General features: G+C 47.0%; 6 protein-coding genes across 6 annotated transcripts; 4 read left to right on the top strand and 2 right to left on the bottom strand.

Moving 5' to 3' along the window:
- Positions 1-835: 835 nt before the first annotated feature.
- Positions 836-1,105, top strand: LACBIDRAFT_307231 (uncharacterized protein; the record flags this gene model as incomplete). The annotated part of the gene is made up of 2 exons (XM_001885838.1): positions 836-1,036; positions 1,091-1,105. The coding sequence occupies 2 exons, from the start codon at positions 836-838 to the stop codon at positions 1,103-1,105; spliced, it is 216 nt and encodes a 71-aa protein (XP_001885873.1).
- A 6,463-nt stretch (positions 1,106-7,568) lies between these two features.
- LACBIDRAFT_331517 (uncharacterized protein) lies at positions 7,569-9,119 on the top strand (the record flags this gene model as incomplete). Its single annotated transcript, XM_001885839.1, has 7 exons — positions 7,569-7,684; positions 7,760-7,799; positions 7,888-8,119; positions 8,188-8,242; positions 8,347-8,908; positions 9,024-9,048; positions 9,109-9,119. The coding sequence occupies 7 exons, from the start codon at positions 7,569-7,571 to the stop codon at positions 9,117-9,119; spliced, it is 1,041 nt and encodes a 346-aa protein (XP_001885874.1).
- A 270-nt stretch (positions 9,120-9,389) lies between these two features.
- Positions 9,390-10,922, bottom strand: LACBIDRAFT_307234 (uncharacterized protein; the record flags this gene model as incomplete). Its single annotated transcript, XM_001885909.1, has 6 exons — positions 9,390-9,628; positions 10,330-10,351; positions 10,407-10,440; positions 10,492-10,596; positions 10,648-10,815; positions 10,876-10,922. 6 exons carry the CDS (start codon positions 10,920-10,922, stop codon positions 9,525-9,527), a joined length of 480 nt encoding a protein of 159 aa, XP_001885944.1. The 3' UTR covers positions 9,390-9,524.
- Positions 10,923-11,539: 617 nt separating this feature from the next.
- Positions 11,540-13,532, bottom strand: LACBIDRAFT_307235 (uncharacterized protein; the record flags this gene model as incomplete). Its single annotated transcript, XM_001885910.1, has 9 exons — positions 13,454-13,532; positions 13,084-13,401; positions 12,927-13,032; positions 12,820-12,877; positions 12,659-12,768; positions 12,488-12,600; positions 12,316-12,435; positions 12,127-12,268; positions 11,540-12,074 (listed from the first exon to the last, which is right to left on the bottom strand). The coding sequence occupies exons 2-9, from the start codon at positions 13,331-13,333 to the stop codon at positions 11,540-11,542; spliced, it is 1,434 nt and encodes a 477-aa protein (XP_001885945.1). The 5' UTR covers positions 13,334-13,401; positions 13,454-13,532.
- A 715-nt stretch (positions 13,533-14,247) lies between these two features.
- LACBIDRAFT_331519 (uncharacterized protein) lies at positions 14,248-15,909 on the top strand (the record flags this gene model as incomplete). Its single annotated transcript, XM_001885840.1, has 10 exons — positions 14,248-14,251; positions 14,347-14,401; positions 14,445-14,524; positions 14,637-14,666; positions 14,809-14,878; positions 14,971-15,222; positions 15,297-15,385; positions 15,439-15,494; positions 15,545-15,679; positions 15,889-15,909. 10 exons carry the CDS (start codon positions 14,248-14,250, stop codon positions 15,907-15,909), a joined length of 792 nt encoding a protein of 263 aa, XP_001885875.1.
- Positions 15,910-17,871: 1,962 nt separating this feature from the next.
- LACBIDRAFT_331520 (uncharacterized protein) lies at positions 17,872-18,798 on the top strand (the record flags this gene model as incomplete). The annotated part of the gene is made up of 4 exons (XM_001885841.1): positions 17,872-18,169; positions 18,412-18,558; positions 18,616-18,741; positions 18,785-18,798. The coding sequence occupies 4 exons, from the start codon at positions 17,872-17,874 to the stop codon at positions 18,796-18,798; spliced, it is 585 nt and encodes a 194-aa protein (XP_001885876.1).
- Between the last annotated feature and the right edge of the window lie 2,174 nt (positions 18,799-20,972).

A 20,972-nucleotide genomic window follows, 5' to 3' on the forward strand; every position in this document is an offset into this window, starting at 1 on the left:
GTGTGGGGCGGTGTGCATCATTTGTGGGTGGGCAGGCTCGTCGGTTGTCATGTCCATTCGTCATTTGGTTGCCACGTCGCTGACTGCAACGTGGCACCTGGTTTGTTGTTGTCAAAAGGTGGACTGGGAGAGGTTACCCAGTCCACTTACCTGGGCTGGAGTGGAGGTGGAACGTCCATTGACATTCCGCATCGTCGTCCCATCCGTGTGACGTGGCGTTGCCACGTCATGTGGCTCTTGTAATGGCGGGGTGTTTGTTGACGACATTGCATGTTGTCGTGCATCGTCAGCGTGCGTGGTCGTCGTCATCAGCATGGTGGTGGTGGTGGTCGTCGTTGTCATCGATGTCGCAGGCGGTCGTGGCTTGAGATGGTGGGGTGGATGGTGGTGGTGGTGGTGGAAGGAAGGAACGACGTGGCATTGGCAATGTGTCGTGTCACGTCCGAGATGCCATGTGACAAAAGGCAGTATATACATACCTTTACTTTACCATATAGCAATCATCAGCAAGTTAGCATTTTACTTTTTCCCTTTCTGTCACTTTTCAGCTTTCTCTGGGTTTTGCAAAAAGTTAAAGGCTAAAAAGTGAAAAAGCTAACTACTGGTCAACAACCTTAGACTACAGGTGTTCTATATCAGGGTTCATGTATGTAGTAAGTATGGAATGAATTGAGGATGTTGCTGTGCATGATGTAGTCTGCCAACATCCATCCTAACGTTGAGCCTGGCCTGGTCAGCATTAGTTGTGGTGTCGAAGATGGAAAGAAAGAGGGACATGCGACAAAGTGGTGTGTTGGCATTATTGATTTTCAGACTCTGACGTGATGGTAACCCGATGTTGAACATTCGATCACACCACCAGCTTGAACCTCCTCCATGTCAACCACACTCGGGCAACCTTCTTAGATGTCCATTGGCACGTCCTGCCCAAGTCCCACCTTCAATCAAGTTGAAACACTTTAACCCTCTTGTGGTAATGAGGTCGTTTGAGTGCATTGGCCAGTTCTTGGTGTTGGGTTCTGGATCCAGGCCAAAGGTACTTCCTCCCCTTTTCCTATCTGTTTATGCTTCTGAGTCTTCCATTTTCTAGCAGGAGATTTGCTAGTTGGCCTGCAAGATTTATGTGGTGGGATTTGTAGAGATAGTATTGTTAGTGTTACTTGGAGAGACACATTTCGCTTTTTCATAGCTTTTCTGCTTTTTCTGGTCTTCGAGTAACACAAAAAGTAGCCAGCTTTTTTGGATTAGCCATGTAGCTTTTTCGACCTGCCACTTTTGTCCCTTTTTGCCGCTTTTTTCCCTTGTGCAAGCGGAAAAAAGCTATTTGTTAAACTACTGATGATGCCTTCGTGGCTCAGTTGGTTTGAGCACTGCTAATATAGACAAGGTTGAGAGTTCAATTCCTGTAGATGTAAAATTTCTTTTTTACTTAAATATAGTAAGGACACTATAAATACTGTATTCTAATGGTATAATGGTCATCCATGGAATCCATGTGGACTGCTCCATGGAATCCAAGGTGGATATGCCTGCATTCCATGTGGAATCCAATGGAATCCATATGGAGTGGTGTTGGAGTCCATATGGAATTAATCATTCCATGACCATTCCATGGTCATTCCATATGGAATCCATGAGGTCTATGGAGTAAGAAAATGGCTGGGTCCTCAGCCAACATTGATTCCATGGATTCCATATGGAATTATCCATGGATTCCATGGATTCCACATGGATTCCATATGGAATAACCCAGGAAAGGTAAAGACCTCCACCATATGTATATCCTCTATTGGGCTCAAGGAAGGGCAAATTTCATATACACTTGGAGACCACCTCAGAACACATACTCCTCATTATTTGTTAAAATGGATATATTTGTCCAGAGAAAATATGAATAATGTGGGGAATAAGATCCCCTGATTCTACTCCTCAAACTATCACACTACCATTGGGTCTCTACTGCACTACATCTTGGAGGTTAAAGATGACAAGAAAATGTTAGCAAATATTCACATCAGTGAGGGAAGCCAAAAACCTTCATTTATCATTGAATTCAGCATGGATTTCCACAATGTTAGCATGCAAGACCTCTGATTAGTAAGCCTTCCAGGTCTCAAGAAGACCATCATCCCAGATCCCCTTATATGGCTTCATCCAGAAAGGGGGAACATCAGTATTGATAAATGAAAAGAAGAAAACATACAATCTAGACAGTAAGGGCAGGTGAGATTGAATGATACATTGAACACAGATGGGGGAGGACAAAAGTACGCACATACTGGAGATGAGGAGACAAAGGGGGGTCTGAGTACGTCAAACACAGATGGGGGAGGACAAAAGTACGCACAGGCTAGAGATTTGGAGACAAAGGGGGGTCTGAGTACATCAAACACAGATGGGGGAGGATGAAAGCACCCACATCCTAGAGATGAGGAGACAAAGGGTGGTCTGAGTACATCAAACACAGATGGGGGAGGATGAAAGCACACACAGTCTAGATACGAGGAGGCAAAGGTTGGTCTGAGTACATCAAACATAGATGGGGGAGGATGAAAGCACACACATCCTAGACATGAGGAGACAAAGGGTGGTCTGAGTACATCAAACACAGATGGGAGAGGACAAAAGCACACACCAACTAGTGACAAAGAGTGAGGAGACAAAGGGTGGTCTGAGTACATCAAACACAAATTGGGGAGGACAAAAGCACACACCAACTAGGAATGAGGAGCCAAAGGGTGGTCTGAGTACATCAAACACAGATGGGGGAGGATGAAAGCACACACAATCTAGAGATGAGGAGACAAAGGGTGGTCTGAGTACATCAAACACAGATGGGGGAGGATGAAAGCACCCACATCCTAGAGATGAGGAGACAAAGGGTGGTCTGAGTACATCAAACACAGATGGGAAAAGCACGCACATGCTAGAAATGAGGAGACAAAGGGGAGTCTGAGTACATCAAACACAGATGGGAGAAAGCACACACATCCTACATGAGGAGATAAAGGGTGGTCTGAGTACATCAAACACAGATGGGAGAGGACAAAAGCACACACCATGCTGGAAAGTGAGGAGACAAAGGGTGGTCTGAGTACATCAAACACAAATTGGGGAGGACAAAAGCACACACACACTAGGAATGAGGAGCCAAAGGGTGGTCTGAGTACATCAAACACAGATGGGGGAGGATGAAAGCACACACAATCTAGAGATGAGGAGACAAAGGTGGGTCTGAGTACATTGAACACAGATGGGGGAGGATGAAAGCACCCACATCCTAGAGATGAGGAGACAAAGGGTGGTCTGAGTACATCAAACACAGATGGGAAAAAAGCACGCACAAGCTAGAAATGAGGAGACAAAGGGGGGTCTGAGTACATCAAACACAGATGGGGGAGGACAAAAGCACACACATCCTAGAGATGAGGAGACAAAGGGTGGTCTGAGTACATCAAACACAGATGGGGGAGGACAAAAGCACACACATGCTAGAAATGAGGAGACAAAGGGTGGTCTGAGTACATCAAACACAGATGGGGGAGGACAAAAGCACACACCATCTAGTGACAGAGGAGACAAAGGGTGGTCTGCATTCATCAAACACAGATGGGGGAGGACAAAAGCACGCACCACCTAGAAATGAGGAGACAAAGGGTGGTCTGCATACATCAAACACAGATGGGGGAGGATGAAAGCACCCACATCCTAGAGATGAGGAGACAAAGGGTGGTCTGAGTATATCAAACACAGATGGGGGAGGACAAAAGCACACACATTCTAGGATGAGGAGATAAAGGGTGGTCTGAGTACATCAAACACAGGTGGGGGAGGACAAAAGCACGCACACAACTAGAAATGAGGAGACAAAGGGGGGTCTGAGTACATCAAACACAGTTGGGGGAGGACAAAAGCACACACATTCTACAGAGGAGGAGATAAAGGGTGGTCTGAGTATATCAAACACAGATGGGGGAGGACAAAAGCACACACATTCTAGGAGAGGAGATAAAGGGTGGTCTGAGTACATCAAACACAGGGGGGGAGGACAAAAGCACGCACACACTAGAAATGAGGAGACAAAGGGGGGTCTGAGTACATCAAACACAGTTGAGGGAGGACAAAAGCACACACATTCTACAGAGGAGGAGACAAAGGGTGGTCTGAGTACATCAAACACAGATGGGGGAGGATGAAAGCACGCACACTCTAGTGACGAGGAGACAAGGGGTGGTCTGAGTATGGCAAATGATGACCCATTAGAAAGAATGCACCCACTCTCTAGACACGAGGAAACAAAGGGGGATGTGGATATGCCAAACGTGGATGCATGAGGATGAAAGCACGCACCAACTAGAGACAAAGACATGACGAACAGGATTGTATGTGGACGAGGCAGGTGTTCAAGACAAGGATGCAAAGGAAAAAAATGCATCATTAGGCTAACAGCGCGAGGTTTGCCATTCTGCTGCCAACTGCATACCTTTATTTTCACCAACATGTTGCTCATTGGCAACAATTTTCGCTCATCCGTCTTTTGCTGCCATACACGTCATCAGTCAGGTCTCTCTCTCCCTGCTTCGGCCTCACCTTCAACAGCTTCCACCCAATGCCGGCCACAGACGTGAACACGTCTAACCAATCCCAATTTCTCGTCCACATGCTGACAACCCCCTCATTCACCATCTTACCCAGCAGCATCCACATCCTCTCATCATCACATTTCGCTCCGGCTTCCCGCAAGTGTTCATGCCAATAGGTGACAGCATACTTGTTGACATTACCAGCCCCGCTCCCCGCTTTCACGATATTGTCTAAGCAACTCCTTGCAATCTTGGAGTGTGCATCCTCAGTCAAGATCTTGAATCCATCTGGTGCACGCGTCATGATATAATCACGAAAAGATTTGTGCATTTGTGGGGAGTCATCAGACGACGTAGTGCCGAAAACACTGCGCATCCGCTGAAAGAAGAGCCTGATGTCGAACTTGTCTTCGGTTATATCAGAAAGTAGCGCAACGATTTCTTCAACGGACAATGGCTTTCGGAGCACGAGGATGGTTCCAACAACGTGCTGAAAACCATCTAGTCGAGCAGCATGATCTCTGTCATTGCCTTTTGCAAGCTCATCCGCGACCTCATCCACGTCCCCACCCACATCTTTATCCACCTGCCATGATATCAAGATATGTTTGTACAGACGTTCCAGCCCCCCGAGGCCATCCTTGCTAAATAAATTGAAGATTTTCTTTCGACACGCCGTCCCATGCTGGTGAATCTGGTCCTCGATCCACTGAAGACCGGTAGCGGCATAGTGGAAGAGACCGTTTGCCTCGTCAGATAGCCTCTGCAATTGGCTAAGATCCACCCAATGATGCCAATTCGGGTCATTCGGTGTAAGTTTCAGCCAAGCAGTGACAATTGCCTTCATCCTAGCAACAACGAACTCGTGAACTTCAGTGACGGATGACTCTGTCGTCAGGGAATACCGCTTGAACACCGTGTGTTTGAGCTCGGACTGGGAAATATCTGTCCAGTGCTCTGGACGCGATGTAATGATGAATCTAACGTTGTTTGGAAGGTCACAGTCGATCGGAGCAATGAGGGAAAGGATCTCCATAACGCTCCTATCCGCATCTTTCAACTCGTCTAGGGCATCGATGATAATGACGACCACATCGCGCGACTTAGAGAGTTCCCGGATGGGGTCTAACAGAAGAGAAGTGACTTGCTCATCCCGCTCCCCAGGATACCCGTTCTCTAGGCCCTGCTCAAGAACACGAGCGGCGGTCGGAGAGGATATGGCAAGCTGCCGCGCGATCGTGGGGATGATTTTATCTGCATCGATCGTTTCGGGAATGTTTCGAGAGATAAAGTACTGAGCAGAGACGGGAGTGCCGTTCTTGCGAAGAATCTCAACAATGGTGGCAGAAAGCGTTGATTTGCCGCTGCCTGGGATACCCGTAACCCAAATGATACGCTCCGCGTTGGAAGGCTGCAAAAGAAGCCAGTCCTTTATATCTGCGAGGAGTTGCACACGAGTGCCGTCGGCGCAAAGTCTCTTGCTCTGATATTCGTACTTTGCGGCAATACGGCTGGCGAGCGTCTCTTTGATGGAAAGCTGGGTGGCATCGATGAGTGGCATCCTTGATCAGCAACAAGCAAGCAAACCTACCAGACGACTGTCAATCTCCTGTTTCACCCGGCCTTTTGTGATGGCTATTGCCTGGAAGGAATCAATTCAGAATTTGTCATACACCGGCAAATGTCGCCGTACCAGGAATTTCGCTTTCGCGCTCGTGAACTTTGACTCCCAGTCCCCCGAATCATCTTCTAACGACTTCTTCGACTGCCCGAGTTCAAAATCAGTGGTTGGACAAAAGAAAGATAAACTCACAACACGCTCCTTTGCCCATCGGCAAATCTCGTTCACCGTCGCACTAATCATGCGTAAGCATTGTAGATATCAGGGAAGATTCAACGAAACTCACCAAATCGTCTTGAGATCTTCTTTGACCAATGGCTCCTCATCAGCAACCACGATAAGAGCGCTGATGTACTCAATCGCCTCCTTCGCAAATTCAGATACTTTCTTTTGAGTAAGCGGGATATTCTGATTGAAGTCAGCGGGACGAAATGAGCCTGACAAAATGGCGCACGATGCCGAGCTCAACAAGATTGAGCAATGCTTTAACGAGGGTTCTCGCAGGGAAAGGGCTGTCGGGGACGAAGCCTTTGAGCGCATCGAGAGTCTTTGATTTCAACGACTGATCGATCTTTTCCGCAAGTTTTAACCATTTGGAATTTTCGTGATCACCTCCCCATTTACGGAGCTGATTGATAGCGTCGCCGTCGATGTTCCAATCTTTCCACTCAATCGTAGGATTCGTCTGCATGGGATGTGAGTCGATGTATCAAAGTCAGAACGGATAATCGCACCCCAGTCCTCTTAGACTGTGCATCCGCTGTACGTTTGCCTGTTCATGGATCGCTGGAGGCTTTTGGGATGGAAACACTCACTGATCGCAGCTACGCCACTTCCCACCAATGAACCTCCACCATTATCGATAGGCGTAATTGTATTCTCTGGGTTGGACCCCGCTGTATATTTGCCTGTTCATGGATCGTTGGCTGCTTTTGGGATGGAAAAACTCACAGATCGCAGCTACGCCACTTCCCACCAATGAATCTTCACCATTATCGATAGGCGTAATTGTATTCTCTGGGTTGGACCGCAATCTCGCTGGGTATTGGTTTCGCTCATCAGCCCTTGCTGGCAATCAAGAGACGAAGGCGCTTACAAACGTCTGCTTCACCTCCCGTTTGCGACGACTCCCGTTGAGCCGAAAGACCAGCCGTTCGACTGCGCCTCGCTTTGAAGTTGTTGAATCCGTCCTTCAGCTTACGGCAGATGGGATTTCGCTGTTCCGAGGGGCCTTGCATGTTGGTAGCAAGCAACGTGTAGGTAGAAGCAACTTGTAGGCGTCTAGATATGGTGTGAACGTTTGTTCGACGGCTGATCATGAGACGCCGGAAGTACATACCAAAATAAAAGCCGTTCTGTTCAACATGGACGAAATTTCCCCTCCAATCCCATGCAGCAAATCAGGCTGCAAAAGCTTTTCAAGTGGGCGTTGCGACCCATGTGTTCATTTACCTGGAGTCGAGATTGAAATAACGGGTGAGTACGTTTGGTAGTCTCTTGTGGATAAGTCGATTTGTAATCAATTTGTAATATGTACTTGATTCCTCAATCCTAGACTCGTGACCAGTCCTTATATGAGGAAACCCTCTAGAATCGTGAGTTTACGCACATGATAGGACCTGTCACAGGTCTACCTCAATCCTTCTTTTTCTTCCCGCTCACCTATACTTCTACCAACCCCAGCGTAACCCACAAACCCTAGCCAACCACACTGGTGCCCCAAAGACAAGACCATCAAACTTCCCGGTCAGCCTCTTCCCCGTCAAAGTCAAACCTTTCCCGCCTAAACTACCCACTCCCGTCGTTGGGTCGTCTACGTGGGTCGACACCAAGAATGGACCGCCGGTTAATACGCACAAGGCACTTACGGGTGCGTGTGTGAATGCGGGTATGAAGACCCCGCCTAGATTGGCATGTGAGTTTTTTTTCTTTCACATTTTTCGTTTTAAAGAGATGCGTTGGAGGGCTGATGGCGTTACATAGGGAAAAACCTGACGTCCAGTGCGATTAGCAGTGGTGGCGGGAGAAGAATGCGAATGTGTGTTCTTCCAGGTAGTAAACCCAACACCTCACCGTTAACTTGGGGGGCCTATTCCGCCTAGTTCTGGTCTCGCTTTCTCGAACTTGATTGGTTCTAACGAGGTACGTCAACTTTGAAGGGGTCAAACCAGGTCCTGGCAAGCCGAACACACCTGCTACTCCGGACCCAACACAACCACACCCACTCCCCCCAGAGTCGCCGTCACGCCTAACGACTCCCGGTGGACCTCCCAACCCCCAACTACTTCCACTCCAACCAACACCAAAGCCAACCCAATCGAACGGCGACGTCATGATCTCCCTCTCCCCAAGTCAAGAAAAGAACCTGTACGGTCTACTCAGTATCGAGAACGAGGACGATCTTACGGATTTGGATATGCAGTTGGCGTACGTCGTGCGGTGGGGGAAGACTGCCATCGCTGCTTCATCCACTGGGAACTTGTGGGGCCGGTATGCGGGCGCCAGTGGCGGAGGCCAACTTGGGACAAGGAAGCCGGGGGCAAGAAGACCAAGCCAACTTTGGACGCACGAACCACGACCCTACAGGCGGCCAACTGATGTGTCCCAGCCATGGAAACTTCGTAAGAAGGAGATATGTTCCGGGATGTCGAGACCTGTGAGGGAGGAAGAGAGGAAGAAGAGGGAGGCTTGGGTGGTCGGAAATGTGGGTTTTGTTCGACTTTTGGCCTTTTGGTTCAATGCTCATGTTTGGTTTCTCGTGTCTTCAGCTCTTCGTGGTTCTGTTATATACTGCTTACATGCTATTTCGGCCCAATTAGGCCCAGGAGCTGGATGAACCGAAGTGTGAGTTGGGGGAGATGTAGGTCACTTATGTCGCTATGTACACGCTTTACCCTCATCCAGTACTGTACTAGGCAACTTCGTCATACCAAGCGGGAGATTCCGAGCCAAACTGCCATTCGTAAAAATCTTCTGGTCTGCCGCTTTGATGTCACGCAGGAATGTGCATATCGGGGTGTGCAACCGTTGAAGCGAATCCTAATTTCTCGATTCACGGCAAGATTCACGGTGACGCTGCTTGACGGAGAATTGCTTCAGGTTGCGATGATAAGGCATTTCATGGAACCGCGTGCGCGTTCATCTTGATGCCTCAAAGGTCGAGCTAATATCATCTGTACGGATAACGGCAGTCTCAAGGATGCAACCAAACATTATTTATTCCAATTAGATCTCGAAGTAACGTCTGTAAATGCTAAGAACTACGAATTTAATCCACTGCCGTTCACATGAAATCAGAATAACCACAATGTCGCTGATGCTCAAGGGGAAGGCTCATCACCACGACGTCCTTCCAACGACCAGGGCCCAGCGACGGGGCAACCCTGAAGCTCAGCAGCCTTCTGCATAACTTCCTCATGCGCAGCTGCCGGAATCATGAATCCAGTAAGCTTCCTGAGCAGAGGAAGGACCCCGGTCAATAGCAGAAACGGTCTGATCCCGAAAATGGGGGTTTTGTCCGGACGCCATTTCGCAGTTTCTGTCCGGATTGTACCCGGCCTACCTCAAATTTTGTAAATTTGTCCGGGTTGGTGGATCTGGGGGTTTTTCGGCAAAAATTCGTCCGGATTTGCAGATCTAGCCATTCCAGGGCGTAAAAATCGGCCCAGGTAGGCGCAAAGAGTCCAGAGACGCCCCCAGAGCTTCGACAGACAAGAATCAGTATTCTCGATCTATCTACAAAGTCCATGAGGTTCCTGGAATGGCTGACAGGCTATCCGGGCTTATTGAGCATAACAACTACAAAAACACGTGAAAAGTAAGGACAGTGCACAAAATGTTTAGTGCAAGGATCGAACACCCATTCTTAGGGAAGAGTGGCACACGCCATATCGCGCGCTTCACGACTCAGCTAAGAGACCTTCTGTCCGGATTGCTGCCTGAGGGTGTATGTGCCCTGAGCAATCCTGTCCGGGCTGGGGTTCTGGCTAGTTTCAACGTTTGGTCACTTTCTGTCCGGACTGGCTCCCGGCCGATTTGCAAAAATCCAAATTTTTTGTCCGGATCGGGACCAGACCGTTTCTGCTATTGACCGGGGTCCTGCAGAGGAGGGAAGAGGGGACGCACAATTTTCAAATTTGAAAGGGCCCTACCCAGATAAGAGAGTGTTGAGCAAGGAAGCCACAATTTCGAAATGAACGTACCATTTCCTCCAAACGATAGCCTGAGCTCTTCAAGCTACACAATACCATTAGCCACACCCATTTAACAAACGAAACAAAGACCTACTGAGGTCCTGGCATCTCGCTATACCACCCAATGGCCACCAGAAACCTATTTTGAAGGTAGCCCAAACCGATGCTCTCCGGTCTGTACCAAGGACGATATTGCCATCTATCGGGATAGTCAGCAGCCACCTTTACAACAACAAGGAATCGACCCCACTTGTTCGGATGCAGTTTTGGACACCTCTCCCCGGTTGGTTTTGGTAGATCAATCTTAACTGGAAAAGAGGGGTATATCCTGGGAAGGAGGAACCAGCGTTGTACAGTCCAGTTTATCGCCATGACACCACGCGTTAATGCATAGAAGAACCATGGCTGAGCAGGTTGCCTGTGGCGGTGAAGAGAGTATTGAACAGGCGGACGTCAGGCAGTCTAAGGGGATACGTACATCATCCCAACCCTCACCCTCCATGGGGGAGAGCTTCCGCCATCCATAACGCTCTGCCCATCGCTAGGTAATCAGACAGATGATAGATCAGATGCGGCCATTACGCAACCCTTGCCAAACAATCCTCTCTCACCGGAGGTTCTAAAGCGAACAAGCACAAGGTATACACAAAATCGTCGTTTGACTACAAACAACGGAATTCATAAGTCTTGACGAAACGAAGATGAAGACAACCCACGATTTTTTGGCTGGTAACGGCACCGTCAGCGCCCGCAAATGGAGAGTAAAAGTCGTCCTCGCAATCGCATAAGCCTTGGACAGCGCGAATGCCAGCGGATAGTTCAGCAGCAACTATGGCATGTCATAACTAGTCGATACTAGAATAATGCGCTGGGCCTCTTCCGGGGTAAGCGTTCCATCTTGATATTTCTTCACTGGTGTATGGCGTTGTATCTTCGCCAGCGGAAGAGACGGGCACGGGCAAAATAGCCGAGGACACCGATGATTGTGTCTCGATGATGGTGGGTACTAGCGTGCATTCCAAGATCTTTCAAAAAGTGAAGGAGGTCGATTGTAAATCCTGGGAGGGTGAAGTTGTGGAACTCAACCATGTCAAGGAATCATGGACTTGAGGGTGCAATTGAACGAGCGATATCAACGCTGTTTAATAGCTCGCGCCCGTTGTTTCCAGACCATGTCCGTAAGACCCCGGTGAAGTATTGATGAAGGCTGACGAGGAATGGGGGTATGTAGGCTCTCGCCTCAGGTTATGCCTGGCCTGTGTCGAGGTCTCCAAGAACCCTTGCGAAGAGTGTGGATGTTGCTGTGTGGGGGTCTGCAGGTTGTCCAAAGAATCCTCACGCACATATCCTCCATAAGGATCGTCGTGCAAATCCCTCAAATCCCACCCAGCAACATCGGTGCTCTCCTCCCTCGAATGTGAAGGCTTGGACTCTTGTACATCTCTCTCGAGCTGCGTTACCAAGTGTATCTTCTGGGGCTTGGGCGCGATGATAAGACTGGGATCCCCAGCGTATCCGACGGCTTTCCCATGCTTATCCCACTGTTGGTATCGCATCTCAGCCCGGTCGGTCAGTGTCAGAGGGATCTGTGAGTCCGAATCTCGAGGATTGAAGGCGAGGGTGCTCTCTGAAGGGTTCCCAGAGTACGGAGAGAAACCTTGAGCTAACTTTCCTTGGCTGAAGAAAACAGTTTAGAGAACTCATGGAAAAAATCTGGGAGAAGACATACTGCGCTTTCCGTCTGGCATTGATAACCTCCGGCTTGACCAGGTTCGTCTGATGGAGAATGTACGACATGGCCACGATGGTGATCAGTATCGTGATGGTTAGAACAACGTCGCTGATGATTCTACTTTTAGTATCCTGCTGACCTGTTGAGGAGTCAGTGACTGCGATCAAAAGATGGGGAATAACAGACCGGTACTTGATTGCTCCAAGATGACACCCATGTAGACGAACTGCTTAGGCATGGAAAGCAGAGCTGCTATGGAGAATACGATAATCCCCATACCACACGTCGAAAAAATGGCCGTCGTGACTAGGACAACCATAAGTTGTTTTTCTAAAAGAGTTGTTCCATCAAAACGCACAATGACCGGGAATAGCGCTCAATCTCGCGATAAGAGCGATCTTAAACCTTGGCCAAGCAGGCGTAGGAGATCTTGGTTCTTTCCATCTTCTCTTCTCTGGCGCTACAGCAGTACTTGAACGCACTGTGGGGGGTATCAATAAGATTGTAATAAGACGAAACGGTAACATACTAGAAGTTTCCTACTTCTCCTAAGAATGTTCCAGCAGCGACGATAGCAAAACCAACCCACAAGCCCCACACAAGACCACACAGAATGGCAACAATTTCGTGACCGAATAGCTACAGGGCGTCGTTAGTGAGGGAAGCGCCAAGGTAGGGGATGTGTCGTACAGGTGGGAAAGATATCACGAACAGTACCCCAATTGGTACCAGCCAACCAAACCGAAGGCTTCCATGACTGTTAACAACCAACGTAGTAGGTAGCATGGGAGACTTACTGAAAGAGCCATTGTGTTACGGGCGTCAGCCACCTTACAATCTGCGTATGATAAATCGTAACCAACGCAGTGATCACCACAAGGATGAACCCAATAACATAATACCCTGTGTCGCCCTCAGCACTCAACATAGGAGAAATCAAAGCAGTCAACGCACATAGCCAAGCCCTCCGAAACCAAAATCTCCAGGTCATCATGGCCTTCCAGTTAATAGCCCCACTCTGAAGCTCTTTTTCTTCACTAGGTGTCGGACTTGGCGTCCGTCCCGTCCCTCGACCTTCCTCCAGCGTCTTCCCGACAAACGTCAACATCGAGCTTGCGTAATCATTGTTGTACGGTCCAGCGTGTGGTGGGTAGGGGTAACCGTCCTGACCCGAGGAGGGTTGCCTCATTGGCGGGGTAGCCATCAAGGAAGATAGTGAGAGTTCTTTAGAGGTGATCGAAGTATAATTCAAGAATCTGGGTTCGTAGAGTTGTACTAGTCGCTTATTCAGAACAATAGACTCGACGCTTGAAATTGGTTGGACATACCTTTCTCATAAACAGGATTTCAAAGCAGGTATTTGGGCTTTCAAATCGTGGAACAGATTCACCGGATATCGAGAATTTGAGGGGGCCGCGGCGGAGAGGGAGGAGGAAAAGTGATGGTTGAGAATAAAGAAGTTTATGGGCGTCAATATGGAGTCAGCGCCCGCCTTTCCCACAAGGCGATGCACATGCCGATTTCCACAATTAGGCTGTCCTCACCGCTTGTAGGCTATTTCTCCTATTGCAGAGCGCTCAAACGATATGCAAGCTCTTCTTTCCCGGACCTGTCTATCTAAACGCCAAAATGGCTATTATTACTCATAGTACTGTACCACCCATTTCCCAAAAATTTCGCTTCAAATTTACTGACATTCATCGTAGACTCCGATAACTCGGTTGTCACTGCGGATTCGGAGGCTGAGCAACAAGTAGGGCACTGTGCACCCTACGACGGATTCTAATTACCAGGCGCCTAACTCTACATCAGGAAAAAGTGGACTTGTAATATAGCGGTACGTAGACGTGATAGCGCTGGTAGCGCCATCGAGAGCCCCCTGATATATAGTTTGTGGTAGATACACTGACAAATACATATCACTACAAATAAGTCTATAGTTTAGCGTGGTTGTGCTGTAGCATCATGTAGTTTGATAGAGTCAAATTCCCGTAGTTGTACATAGCTCTATGTGATCTCTATGGTTCCAGGTAGCTTGAGAAATACTCTAAAAGTAGAATCGGTTTATTCTCGGGGATGGTTGTCAGACTTTTCTAATATAGGAAACAACGTATTGTAATGTGTCAGTCTGAGATTTTGTAGTCAATCTAAGAGTCCATTTCGTTTTGTAGTGTGTTGTAAATATTCTATTCTATTTCGCATCGTACACCCTAGTAGTAAGTAGTATCGTTCTATTTTATATCCATGCAATGAGCGGGACTCGAACTCTAGGGTTTGTGGTATTTAGATTAGTTACTTGGCTTAGTTATCGATAGTTACCACTACACTAGCGGGCAATATCTTAACAATGAATCCCAGGTTACCATGATCATCGGCGAGTGTCAAGCGCATCATCGTGGGTTTTCGCTCTTGACGACAACTCCCACCTCACGGCCTCGTCGGACTGAGCCCCACCCTTCATTCCAAATGTTTTCCACATGCCCTTCTTCATTGGCCCATGGACATAGCGGATGCCGATAATAGACAACCACCCTACGGTAAGTGCTTTGCACTCTCCCCATTTGCCGGGCTGACATCCCTCATCACAAGAATAGGAATTACCGCAGGCTTTGCCTCGTTAAACCAAAACCTTCATAATCACTATTCTACTGTGAGTTCGATTCATGTCTTTTCGGACAGTTTCCATCCTGATTCTCGCTGGCGCGTATGCAGTCACTTTTCGTTCGCTTCTGGGCGACGACAAAGGAAGGTAGCGGCGAGGAGGTGCAGGGGGGTTATTCAGAAGCGATGACGTGGGGCTTCCATCTCGATCTCGATGTGGAGGAACTGGATGGGTGACAGGCTGCGTCGCGGAATTTCGCAAGGTATGTGGCTCTTTCCAACCACGAATCTCAGCCACATCCACATACCACCCCAGTTAAATCAAGCCAACACGACACCGAGCCAGCTATCCACCACCAGCGCCCCCGCCAACGAGATGATTCCCCATCCAAACCCCAACCCATCTCCCAAGTCCACACGACATTCTCCATCGATCGCGTGCACGATCAGACGTCACAGCCCTCTTCAAGCGCCGGTGTGCACTCCGACCTTGTAAGTCAAGGTTCGCATGAAGGCTGGTGTTGAAGGCACTGTCATCTTCGACTCCGCTATCGCCCTCCTCCAAGGCTTGTTCCCTCCCAACAAAACAACATGATCGTTTTTGCCAACGAGACGACTGTCATTGCTCCTCTCGGTGGCTATCAATACGTTCCCGGTACATCTTAGACATTCGTTTGACTTTTTTCTTATTAAGATGCATTCATACAGTTGAAACCGTCGAACCTGGCAATGATCGTTCTTTGGCAAGCTGGACTAACTGCCCCGTATGTTGCATCGTCTAGACTGCATCGTTTTTCTGACCAACTCCTTCCAGAACTTCGACAAACACATTCGGGCTTTCAATCATAACCTCCGGCGACCCATCTCACACGTTGCGTTCGACTGGTCCCTGGGCCCTCCATATACAATTATCGGACCTTCGTTATTTTGCTTCGTAATGGAGGGAATGGTTAGTTATAGGTGTAAGATGAGGGGAATGCATTTATTCATTGGCGAGGCTTTCAGGGGTAGAGAAACCATAGATACAAACAAAATCCATAGCATTGATAGCCAGCATAGATCTGGCTGTAACTATTCAGCCGACCAATAAGATATTGCTTCCTCAAGCAGCTCTAGGTACTATCAAATAACATGGCCATGCTATCATGACCAATGCAGTTACATGTTGTGCTCAGCTAAGGTACAGTGCCTACTTTATCTACATTCGGCTACAGAACTAACCGGCGATCTATCGGAGAAATCATCTTTTCCTGATGTAGCAAGGGACAATATAACCAGGCTGCCATATCGAAAAAAGACAGTGAAAGCCTAGTCCTCAAAGCGCCCTGGAGCTACAGTTCGGAAGGACGAGGCTTTTCGTGACTCTCTTGTGAAGCTGCACTGCTTCCTGTGCGCCCCACTGCCCTAGTGCGCATGCATTCCCTCGCAAGATCTTCATCTGCAGGAGGCAGATCCAGCCGTCAAACACTGGCAACCTGTCATGCAGAAACAACTCCTCGCTTTTCCTTTGCCAGAGTCCTCGTTGTATCAAAGCCTCGTGTTCAAAACAAAACCGGACAGCAACAGTGAAGCTGTAAGGGGAATTCTGCATTCTTTTTTCTATTGTCAAGTGTTGAGTATGCAGATTCCAAGTGGTCATCGTCATCTTCCGCTCAACTCGTTTGTAATTACTTAACGTCCACATCCAATGGAACAAAACATGCTTTCGGAGGGTTCAACCCGTTCATGAAGAAATTCGACAACAAAGAAATTCGAACCGATCATTGTCATTGTACGGTCCCGCGTTGGTCCCACGTTTCTTCTGACGACAAGCGAAGGTGGAAATCATAAGCTCAAACGGGACCTATTACTTCGAGCAAAATGGTTTCCATGGGTTTCTCAACCTGGGCAACCTCCGAAAACCACTAAAAACCTCGAAACGTTGAGAAATGGGTGGCTTTCCGTAACACAAATCTACTTATAAAAACAAGGGGGTACCGGGAATTGAAGCCGTGACCCGAGGTAGAGGGGGGGGGCTCTCTCAGAGTGCTTCAAAAAATTTAGTAGTAACCTTCTAAATCTATTTTGAACAGCACCTAGCAACGGCGCATCACATCCACAAGCTTCAGATGTCTCAGACAGCTAATTAAGGATATTCAAAGCACTGTTTGGGTGAAGAATGGATCTTTTTTTTGGGTTTTTGCAAGGTTTTTGGTTCATCTCTTCTCATTTTTTTCATACAGCTTATGAACGGCAACCATAGCATAAGGAAAGGTCAGTAGTATGATGTTTAAGTCCTCTATAGTCTCAAATACAGTTGATTATTCTACCTAGAATAAAGAGAAGTCAGAGAAGATCAAATATGATGCATCGACAACTGTGAAATGCCCTGAGTGTGATGAAGATGTGCAGGTTGGAACAGTGGGACCAGTGGGGATCATTCAGCACCAAGGAAAAAGTCCCTGCATGAAAGCGCGTGAAGCAAAGGAAGAGAAAGGAAGGACATGGACATTGTTCCAGGTTGGAGTGAAGAAAATCCCTGCATCATCACTGGCAGTGGCATGGAAAGGCTTAAGCAACTCCTCCAGAGTCTTACTAGCACAGAATTGTCAATTCACATGTAGAAATGAGCAAAAATTGCTATGTTTTTCTTGGAACAACATATTTGAAGATGGGGGGGGGAGGTACTCAAACTCTTTTTTTAAAAAACCAACCCTGGGTAATTTATAAATTTCCGGGGCCCCCTTGTATAAAAACGAATAAATTTAACCCTTATTGGAGCTTGAAATGGGACCCTAGCTTACAATTTAATCAAAAGAATAAACTGTAATGCACAATAGATTTTATTACATCCGTGATTTGATCTACAGTGCTTTGCATACATCAGCAAATCTGGGAAATTCCAATTTGACATCCTATATATACAGTCGTTTGCATAATGCCTTGCACAATGGATTTTTCACAACATATTTGGTCTTGTTTGAACAGGATCCGAAATGTCACACTCAACCCATTTTTGGATGCCTTGAGCCACCTCAAAATGTAGTCGACAGTGCGAAGGCTGCAGCCAGTGAGGTTTATAATGTCTTGTGGATGCCTCCCCTCATTGTGCAAAGCCAGGATGTGTTGCAATTTTCAACGATTAAATACATCATTACAATAATGTATGGGACAACTACAAACCCCTTTGCAAGAACATCGTGTCACTGTCGTAGCCTCAATATTGGTGATACCAACCACCTCACACCCTCGTTGCATCACGGCCAAAGGCCCAAAGATGCCCACTGTAACCTGAGTATAGCGGCAGGACTTGTGCACAGGCATGCAAGAAGTGTGATGAAAATCACGTTACCCAACACAACCAAACAGATTTTTGAAAAATCCGTTGTGCAAAGCATTATGCAAATGACTGTAAATCAAGGGGGTGCCGGCCTGGGAATCCCGTACCAGGACCCGGTTAGTTAGTCCAGCCACAGGCTGTGAAAAAAAAAAAAAGGATGCCTTGGGCAAAAGGCCTTCAATCATCAAGTTGAGTACCTTGCAGCATAATATGGTAACTACAGAATGTACTGGGAGGAATACAGCTCCAATAGAGGCCATCAAGCACCGTGATATAAGATATTAATTAATTCCTGCCATATTTGGGCATTTTTTTGACATTACTTGAATTACCATTGACCAACAATATCCTAAAATCTACAGTATGTCTAACATTGGTTTCACACATTCTATGTATCACACCTTTGAGACAGAGCCACCTGCCCTTGATGCGGAGGGCTTTGCCATCTGTGGTAGCTGTGTATCCTCATCAAATCCTCATATGCAAACAAGGTGTGCGAGACACACTGGGTAAGTACATTGTATTATGAGAACTGAGTGATTTTCCAACTCACGTTATTTGCCTAGTTCCATCTAAAATGTGTGGAACATGTGCAAGCACCCCGGAATTTTGCCTCCATGACTTGTACAAGACACAGGGGAATCACTCACAAATGATGTCATATTACTATATATGGTGTTGCACAATCCTCGGTAAGTGTGATGACCAGTGACATGCCGTGACATGGTGTCACAGGCCCAATATCTTGAGACATTGAGTTTGTACTTTCCACAGCACCTATTCAATATATTTTTTGCAATGGGTTTGATTGAATTAAGTGAATGAATCCACTGGGAGAGTTTTCCCTGGAGAAATTGCATTTATTGCTCCAAAAATGCGAAATCAGTCTGTTTTCCCTGCCAAATGAGGCAGTCTGAAGAGATTGGACTATAACTTTTCAACAACAGCACGTATGAACATGATTTGCAGACGGATTTTACTTAGAATTCAAATTCCAATCGATCTACGGATCCAGAATTTTTATTTGTGGCACCTGTGCCGAGATACCCTTGAAAATCAGCACTTTTACATGGTTAAAGGCTAGTAATTAAAAATATGGACCCGTAGGATTGTAGCCACATAGTAATCGATGATTTCGTCTCTGCAAACCTAAGCCCAAATCCTATCTGTTGTGAAGCTCATAGCTCGAGGAGGCAACCTTGGGCCAATAGGTGCTGCACAGCCACTGATCCAATTCCAGAATGAGTTGTGATCACTTCCCTTAGTTTTTCTTTTGTAGAATAGTTGTATAATAGCCTACTTTATACATTCAAAGTGTTGTAATAATGCTAAACATGAAAAATATCCAAAGAAAATGCAGTTTTCTGGCAACATCTCATTCACTCTCATAGCCCTCTATATCCTCCCAACCCTCCTCCTCATCCTCCTCATCCTCCTCATCCTCCTCTTCCTCTGACAGATTAATATTCTCACCCTCACTCTCCTCATCTTGGATGAGCTTCCAAGCACCATTTGTATGCAGATCAATAGCATCTACAAGTGCTTTGCGGATATCAGCAACTTTGGTTGGCATTGGCCCTTGCTTGAGATTTGGAGCACCTGCACTCTTGAAGAGTCTCAATTGGTCCTTGAGGGACGTGCCCTTGAGTCCTGGGACCTTTTCCTTGTCAAAAACAAGTTCCAACTGTGCAATCCGTTCTGCAGTTGCCTTTGCATTTTGCTCCCGAACCTCCTTGCATGCAGTTTTCTTTGCTTGTCGTTGGTCACGGAAATCAGTAAGTTCATTGCGCCTTTTCTTCTCCTCCCCATTTGCCTCTCGTCCAAGTTTATGTATATACTGATAGTCTTCCTCAGTAAACTTTGTTTCCATAAATGCTTGTGTGTTATTGCGGAAAAACATTATCAAGGCATTGCAACTGAGAAGTGTAAGCTGAGGCTGATAGTGCATGAGGCGTTGGAAAGACCCTAGCAGACCTTCATTTTCATCATTTGTTGCAGGCATATGTGCAAGCTCCCTTTCCTCTGCAGTTGCTTCATCAATTAGGCCACCAGGTGCAAATTCTGATGTGAAACGTTCCCATGTTTGTGCTGCTCCTTTGAAAAATGCAATAAAAAGATTGTGGAAGTGAGGGAGTGTAGGGATGAGGTCAAATATCTTCTTTACAACTGCAGGATTCTGCCACTTTTCACCATCTAGAGTAGCTGTTTTGTATGATTCAGAAATGTCTAGGTCTTTTCCAATGAGAATGTCAGGATTTGCAATGATTTTCTGCATATGATCATAGACACGAGAATGAAAAGGACCAAGGTCAAGCATGTTCTTTTTTTGGGCATCAGAAGTACGGATTGCTTTCATATATGGGTATGAAACAGCCTCAGCATAAATTGCAAGAACAGCAAGCTCAGTCACTGTTGAAGTGCAGTGGAGAGCCTTCCAGAGATTTAATTCCATGTGATTGAGTGTTGGATTTTGCTTGTTGATGTGTAGACTCTCAAGAAAATCCTTGAATTCATCTCCATAGAGAATAAGGGCTGCAGCAGCATTACAATATGACTGGAATCTATTGTTGGATGTATCGGGAAATGTAAATGGAACTCCCACATGTTCCCACCACCAATAACAAAAGATATCATGGTGGCCCCTTTTATCGTCTTTATTGTTGAAGATTGCACCTGCAATTTCTGCAGTTTTAATTGCACCACGTGTTGATTTGTGAAAAGCTCTTTCTTGAGCAGGTGTTAGGGTGTCACCTTTCTCAAGAGCAGTGGCTCGCTCTTGAACCACAGGATCATTATCACGATTGGCAAGAAGGACAGGGCGTTCTTCCTCAAGCCCATTCTCAATCCACCAAGCTGCCACTGCAAGATACCCTCCCCGAATAGTGTTCAGATCCTTGTGGCAACCACAGCCAGCCCAGATAAA

The sequence above is a fragment of the Laccaria bicolor genome, genomic scaffold, assembly GCF_000143565.1.
Source record: "Laccaria bicolor S238N-H82 LACBIscaffold_34 genomic scaffold, whole genome shotgun sequence".
Taxonomy (NCBI): domain Eukaryota; kingdom Fungi; phylum Basidiomycota; class Agaricomycetes; order Agaricales; family Hydnangiaceae; genus Laccaria; species Laccaria bicolor.